The 8,132-nt window shown below is 43.6% G+C and overlaps 1 protein-coding gene across 1 annotated transcript; it reads left to right on the forward strand.

Annotated features, from left to right (window-relative positions):
- The first annotated feature begins 3,083 nt into the window (after window positions 1-3,083).
- Window positions 3,084-8,132, forward strand: LOC125527750 (probable peptide/nitrate transporter At3g43790). The gene is made up of 17 exons (XM_048692267.1): window positions 3,084-3,285; window positions 4,458-4,498; window positions 4,631-4,691; window positions 4,844-4,946; window positions 5,035-5,137; window positions 5,218-5,271; window positions 5,350-5,412; window positions 5,883-5,932; window positions 6,021-6,096; window positions 6,171-6,380; window positions 6,545-6,632; window positions 6,800-6,885; window positions 6,973-7,101; window positions 7,462-7,506; window positions 7,586-7,648; window positions 7,693-7,762; window positions 7,887-8,132. Exons 1-17 carry the CDS (start codon window positions 3,084-3,086, stop codon window positions 7,982-7,984), a joined length of 1,542 nt encoding a protein of 513 aa, XP_048548224.1. The 3' UTR covers window positions 7,985-8,132.

Consider the following 8,132-nt stretch of genomic DNA (forward strand, 5'->3'; position numbering starts at 1 on the left):
GAAAATGTAAGTTCTTTTAATGATCATTACAATAGTATGCTTAATGTGCTCTTCTGGTATTAATGTTTTTCCTGTATGCTTGTTTAATTGATATCCTTACTAATTGTTTATTCTCTTCTCAATGCAGGTTTAATAATCATGGGCAAGTCCAGCGGCGCTAGTTTCCTCAGTAAATTTAAAGGACTTACTCGGAGTGGACGAGCCCACAAGGTTCCCTCCCGACTACGCGAGGATGACACCTCACAGGGAGGTGGAGGGGTCGGGGGAGGAGACCCTAGAGGAGGAGGCGGTAGGGGGAGAGCCCCTAGAGGAGGAGGAGGTGGGGGGAGAGGCAACCGGGGCAAAAAACTCCGGGCCGTGTCTGAAATAGGAGGGTCTTCTTCGATGCCCTCCTATACAGAGGCACCTTCTGAGTCTGAGGAGGAGGAGTATGTTCCCGATGGCGAGGAGGAGGAGGCCGAGGAGGAGGAGGCCGAGGAGGAGGGTGAGGAGGAGGCCGAGGAGGGTGGAGGGGAGGTTGATCCCGCGTTGTGGGGTGACTTGCCACCAGGTTCTTCGCAGGGGTGGCTGCGTGGTAATGCCGGACTACCTACACCACCTTCTATCGAGGAGCACAAGTGGCTCATTGAACCCGTGGGGACAGAGTAAGTGCCTCTCAATCATATTTTCAACACATGACAACATTTTCTTATTGTACACATGGCAATCATTTGATTCTTTTGCAGAAACTGGATCCTTCACGGAAAGGGCCGTAAACCGAACGGCCTTATCACTGTCCTGTTGAAGGAGTTTTGGCCTGGCCTATTCTGCCCGCGGCCAGACAGGGACCCGCAGCAGCGGGTTTTGGCCACGAGCTGGGCCCACTACGAGGCTTGCAGCAACGCGGAGTACGGGACGACCACTAAGGCCGTGATCACCAAATTTTGGGTAAGTTCTCTTCTGAATCACTTGTCTTCAGTTTCGTTCATAGTTTATCATTGAATCACTCAACTCATGCCTTGTTTGCTTCTGGTTTTTGCATGATTGCAGCAACTCTATAGAGTTCTTGACGAGCACAAGGCCAGAGCCGACGTGGTCTTGCTTGCGGCTGCGAAGAAGAAAGCTCGTCAGTTGCAGTACGAGGTGCGCTGGGTTGCCGTCTCGCAGTACTACCACTACTACCTGCACCAAAAGATGCCCAAAACTCAAGCGCAGAAGCTACGACTTACCTTGAGCAAGGAGCAGTTCATGATGGTAACTATTACTAACTTTTCATTGTTTCAAGCAGTCAACTATATGTTTCGTGCTCACATGTCATGCTTCCAAAATTTGCATAGGTTGTTCCTCGTTGGTGCTATGGAAGGCATGACGGATGGGCGAGTTTGGTGGATAGGTGGCTCGGCGCCGATGCAGAGTTTGCTGCCAAGAGCATCAAGGCCCGGGCTAACCGTGGAGACGACGGGACACACGGCCAAGGAAACAGGAACCACTGGGGCTTCAAGGCCATGAAGGTATATCTATGTGCATGATGCATTTTTGTTCTTCTTTACGTCATGTTCTTATGTATGGCTGACTTCTATTTGACGTTGTAGGAGGACAAGTTGAAGAGGCCGCTCTCAGACATGGAGTCGTGGAAGCTGGCCCGCGAGCGGAGTCATCGCAAGGAGGGCGAGAGCCAGTACTACGGCAAGACCGAGGAGCACTTGGGGTCTTACATTCATCACTATCAGGAGTTGCATCCGGATGTTCCTGTTGCTGAGGTCGCCCAGTCTCAGATCGACGACACGGCGGTGGTGGCCATCCAGGGGAAGAAGAATGGCCGGTATCTGTGTTTCGATGGCTTGATCACTCCTTCGATCTCGTACACACGGCTTCGGGCTAGCAACCCGAGCCAGTTAGAGAGTACGGGGCATTCACAGACTCCCTTAGCCCGCCAGCATGCTGTAAGTACTTCCTCTTTATCTTTTTCTATCTTGCATTCTCAGTTTATTTTCAGCATTGCTCACTTAGAAACAACCTAAATTATGTAGGCATATAAGGAGTTTGTCGAGCATAGGAATCTCGAGGTGCGGGAGTACTTGAAACGAGTGAAGGCAAACGATGATTACAACCGTCAGATGATGACGGTTAGTTTTGCCCTCTTAAAACCAACCTAAATTTTTGCACTTTCATTCCTTCTGATCTTCTAGTTTGCTTGTTTAACTAACATTCAGGCTATGTTGGCGTCTTACCGCATGGATCCACCACAAATGGGACCCCCACCACCACCTGCGGGAGAATCCCCACACGTGCCCACGTTCGATGAATGGGTGGCACTAGGCAGTGATGGTTCGGTTAGTACATTTGCCTAACTACTAGCAAACTAGTTCTCGTTCATGAAACACTATCATATCATATTACCATTAGAATCTTTTCTAAAACATGTAGGGGACCAGTGGCTCGACTCCTGCTCCGTCGACCCCAGTCACTCCGATCTGGCAGAGTGGTGGTGGTCGCGATGACGGTTTTGGCGGAGGTGGTGGTGGTGGTTTTGGCGGAGGTGGTGCTTTTGGCGGAGGTAGTGGTGGTTATGGCGGAGGTGGTGGTTTTGGCGGGGGTGCTCTTGCTTGATGATTCCGTGCATGTGGCCATCGTGCCATGCCTTTCATATTCCTACTTTTATCATGTTTCATGTCTTGCACTACTTTTATGTTCATGAACTTCCATCGGTGATGATCTTTACATGATGTGATGAACTTGAGTATGTTTAGATGATGATGGTGAACTTGAGTATGTTCACATGATGAATTGTCATATTTTTGCATAATTTCATATTGTTCTGTTTTGAATTGCTGTCAAATGAATTGGAAAAGAGAAAACAGGGAAAATATAAAAAAAACTATGCCTACGGCAAAGCCGTCGGCATATATACGCCCAGGAGTTACCAGGGCTTGCCACGTGGCAAACTATGTCGACGACTTTGCCGTAGGCATAGCTCTGCTGCCAGGAGAAACCAGGAGCTGCCACGTGGCAGACATATGCCTACGGCAAAGCCGTCGGCATAGCTTAGCCGTAGGCATAGTCCTGCCGCGAGGAGAAGCCGGGGGACGACACGTGGCGCAGGTATGCCGACGGCGATTCCATCTATGCCGACGGCCAAGCCGTCGGCATACCTGCACCACGTGTCGTCCCCTGAATCGCCAGCGCTGTTGACGGCGCCGTCCGTTGCCGTCAGACGGAAAACAACGCCGACGGCTAAACTGTGCCGACGGCTATCCCACGGCCGTCGGCATATGCACCTATGTCGATGGCTATACTACGCCGACGGTCTGACACATCTACGCTGACGTGATCTACGCCGACGGGGCTATGCTGACGGCAGCCGTAGGCATAGATCTATGCCGACGGCAAAGGACCTATGCCGACGGCCCTGGGCCGTAGGCATAGCCCGCGAGTCCGGTAGTGAGTCACCACCTGCGTTTCTACCCCTGGATGACGGCGGTGGATCGAAAGGAAGCCAGGCGCGAGGCTTGACAACATGTTCGTTGAACTGGAGAGCACTGGTACCCGCTCGAGAGGTGTGTAGTCATTGTGGGTGGTGGCCCAGAGGATCGAGGCATGGTGGCCGGAGGCGGGTGTGCCCATGGAGCTGGACATTTGCCAACACGATGAATTGTCTCCTGTTTGTTAGCACACCAGCATAGACGCAAGTATGAAACACAACACCGGCGAAACCCCAACCAAGCATGTCAATGCAACACTTCTCATCAGCTGAACTAAAAAAATGTGGTTCTCACCAGCTGAAGAACAGGGTCCACTAGGAATAAAAGAAAAGAAAAAAAATTCACTAGATGATGAATGGGCCCATAAAACCTCTCAAAATGCTCACATCTCTCCGTTCTTCGGGAGCCTAGTATTTGTAATAAGGATGGCATGGACCACATGGTGGCGACGAGTTGATCGGGTGGGCACCTAGTCAACTCGTATGTACGTGGGTACCGGCCAGGCAATGCATGATGCATCCTCCCTGCAGATAAAAGAGCACTTCCTGATGAACATAATTTTACTGATCTTGTGTCATGGATGTGAATATATTTTTCTTTAATTTTGGTCAAATGTAGACACATTTGGCTTTTAGAAAACAACTATGCACTGCATTATGGAATGAAGAGAGTATGTCATGACATCCAGATTGTCCGGTGTACGTCTGTATATGTGATTCACAATGATAACTAGGAGTAGACGATCCAGTTGATTTCAATCAATATATACTCCAATGATGATTTCGTACTTCGCAACATCTAGACATGCATGGTTCCAAACATGTATGTGTCTTTCTGCATTTATTTATTAGCCATGTGATTTGTTAGGAAACTCCAATTTTCTTTTGTCACCTGATTTTTTTTAAAACCTTTACATGTATGTAGGTTGTTTTAGATCAGCACATCTTATAAATTTTAGGGCTTGCTAACTAACACCCTGGCCTGTTATCTTTCCAGCGCTACCGATCCAGTCTCTGTTTCCCTACTTATACTTCATGGTATGTAGCGATATCGATGTTGCATAACTTGGACATCTATATATTCTGATTGTGTGCATGCAAGTTCATGTTTGCTTTATTACATACTAAATGGTGATTAATTATGTGTTTGCCTTTGTTATGATGCAACAGATTCAAGATTTGAAAGTCGCAAAGCAAGAACAAGACATTGGATTCTATGCTGGTTTTGTCGGTGAGCATTCATTGTCCCCTCTGACCATTTGACAAATTTGTAGGAAACACGGGAAGAAAAGCCTACAATAAAGTACATTGAGTAGATTATAATGTGAAGATGATGTTTTTATATCAATACTTAGTTACTGACTGTAAACTATGTGTCTTAAGGGGCTTCATATTTCCTTGGAAGAACCATTAGTGTTGTGCCATGGGGCATGTTTGCTGACAAATACGGGAGGAAGCCTTGCATTATGATTATTCTCCTCTCAGTGTATGGCAGATTCAGTTACATATGAAAACTTATTTTTTCTCCGTTCAATTAAATCAATGTAAACCCTATTATACACCTTCCTTTTCAGGATTGTATTTAACACCCTCTTCGGCCTTAGTACGACTTACTGGATGGCAATTATTACTAGGGGGCTACTTGGGTTACTCTGTGGTATATTAGGACCAATCAAGGTAAACTTGCTAGTCTTAGTGACTAGATGAATTAAGAAGTACTTAGGTGTTTAACCCATGGTTATGTTTGCATTCCTTAGGCCTATGCTTCAGAAGTCTGCAGAAAAGAGCACCAAGCTCTAGGAATTTCTCTTGTAAGAACAATTCATCTTTATGTTTAGTGTTTCAGACTCGGTTACTAGATGATAATTATGTTTACCATTATGTCGCAGGTTACATCTTCGCGATCAATAGCTCTTATTATTGGGCCAGCCATTGGAGGATTTCTTGCACGAGTGAGGATCAGTCAACTTTGATATAGAGCTAAAGAAATACAGAACCGACCTTGAAGAACTAAAGTTGTATTTTTAACCAGTTTATCAAACAAAGGGCAAGTAGCTTCCAGGTGCATGGAAAAGATGTCACATATGGCAGTCCATCAAATACATTATTGCAATAACTCATTAAGTCGCCATAATTATATGTAACCATGGTGTAGAGCTTGGGGATAATGTATCATCTATGATAATTGATGCAAAAACGGAAGGCTGGACCAATAGCTAGAACTTTTCTATCATGGCATCTCAACGAAAGTTTAGAAATGGTTTATTCGGAGGGAATTTCCATATATTTATATTTTAATCGTTAAAAGTGATAAGCAGAACTTTTGTTCACAGGATGAACATATAATGTCCCTTTGGAGAGTGATTAGTGATCCTATATGAATGGCTTTCGCTAACATTGTGTATTATATGTCCTCTACCAGCCTGCAAAGAAGTACCCAAATCTTTTCTCCGAGGAATCCATATTTGGAAGGTAAGTTGTCACTCATACTGTTTCAGTGATATAAATATTGCACCATTGGGAATATAAGATAAACCTATCAAATTACATATCCTTTTAGGTTTCCATATTTCCTCCCTTGCTTCGTCATACCAGTTCTAGCGGCGGCAGCAGGTGTTGCATGCATTTGGCTTCCGGTATTGCCCACCAAAATCTCCCTATCATTCTTTAATCATCCTTGAATTCCTATACTTGAATAAATGTTTTTTAGGAAACTCTGCACATGTACCATGATGACAAAATGGAAGCTATTGACAAAATAGGCGCACGAGTTACCGATTTGGACATAGAAGATGGGAAAGCCAAAAAATGTGGATCCGGTAGAATGGCATCTACGAAGAGCCTGCTAAAGAACCGTCAGTTGATGTCAGCAATAACTCTCTACTGTGTCTTCTCTCTTCATGATACAACTTATCTCGAGGTAAATCTATATTTAGGTATCTGAAATAGATTGAGTAACATAGTATGAAAATATGCTTATCGTCATATCTACCATATAGGGAACAATCAGATTAGGAACCAAACCAATTTTTTTAATAAGGAACTAAAGAAACTTTGCATGTGTTTTGTAAATTTCATCTTCAGATATTTTCACTCTGGGCTGTGAGCAGTAGAAAATATCAGGGACTTAGTTTGACATCTCAGGATGTTGGCACCGTTCTAGCTATCTCAGGTATGTGGTGTTCCTTCTAATTTCATAATATGATCATTGCGCAAGAGAAACATAGTCAATCCAAAAAGAATGAAATCAACACATATGTAGTATCGCTTCGTTACCTATTACATGTAACACTAGTTTTGACTCCCTTTAACGTATTCTGTTTTTGTTCGATCTTGTAGGTTTTGGTGTTTTGGTGTATCAACTTGTGATTTATCCACTCCTTGCCAAGTATGCTGGGTTAATCAAGCCATTTCGTTCTGCAGTGGTATGTGCAAATACCATTTAATGTCAAAGTAATTATTCAATACGATGAATCTATTGCACAATACTGAATGCAAGTTTATTTTTTCAGGTATTATCTATACTTCTGCTTACAACATATCCATTCATGGGCAGACTATATGGTGTGGAGCTCAAAGTACTCATCAACATAGCTTCACTTCTGAAGAATATGTTTGCGGAAAGTCTCGCATATTCTTTTGTTGCTTTGGTTAAAGTGAAAAAAAAATACAAATTGGGGGTGTTGATCAACAGTTCAGCAAAAAGCTAGAACTCATCCAATACAAAAGAAAGTTGCACCTCATTGCTTACATTAGTAATCATCCTTAACGAACATTTTTATCTTCTTGGTGTATAGGCCGGAAGAGCAATACAATCTTCCGTTTTAAATATAAATATAATGATGAAGGTTTTTGGGCGGTCTACAGAAATCATGTTTGAGCACCACATGTGCAAATGAAGTAAAATTAAACGTTTAGTATCCCTGGAGAAGACAAGCTCCATGGATAGTGATTTTAATAGACAATTTAACTATTCTAATGCATCATCTACAATGGAACAGGCTACAATTACTGTTGTGTGTAACATTCTACAAAACACAGCAGTGGTATGTATCATCTGTCTCGTTGCATTTTCTTTGAGTCACTTTTGCTATGTTCAAACGTTTTTGATGAAAACATGTACAGATACAAGAACAAAGGGGTGTTGCTAATGGTATCTCTGTGACTCTGATGTCAATCTTTAAAGCAGTAATGGCCCTAAGTTTTTGCTTGGCCGCTAGTGTGCTTCATAGTTAGCTAATCTCTTGCCTTTTTGCAGGTTTTCATGGGCTCAAAAGAACATAACTGGATTGTTCTTACCAGGTAAACACATTGGTCGTCCAACCGATGCTAATTGCATTTATATTAATACTTTGCTTTAAGTTGAATGGATTCGGGCACATATAATTAGAGCATATACTTATTTTATTTATCATCCAATATGCAGGTGATCATATCTTGTTCTTCATGCTGAACATGGTGTCAGTAATCGGGCTCTCGCTGACGTTCAAGCCATTTTTCTCTATGACAAGTGTGATGAAATGATGCGCCTGTAGTGATGTACATGTAGCTAGTTAATTAAAATTAGGGACACTACCACATAATGCACCCCTGAGTCAAAAACTGCGTAACTTCATGTATTGTGTCACGGATATTTTCATATTTTCTTGGTTGTTATCAGATGTGACGTGAT

This window comes from Triticum urartu, unplaced genomic scaffold (genome assembly GCF_003073215.2).
Source record: "Triticum urartu cultivar G1812 unplaced genomic scaffold, Tu2.1 TuUngrouped_contig_439, whole genome shotgun sequence".
NCBI classification, from domain to species: domain Eukaryota; kingdom Viridiplantae; phylum Streptophyta; class Magnoliopsida; order Poales; family Poaceae; genus Triticum; species Triticum urartu.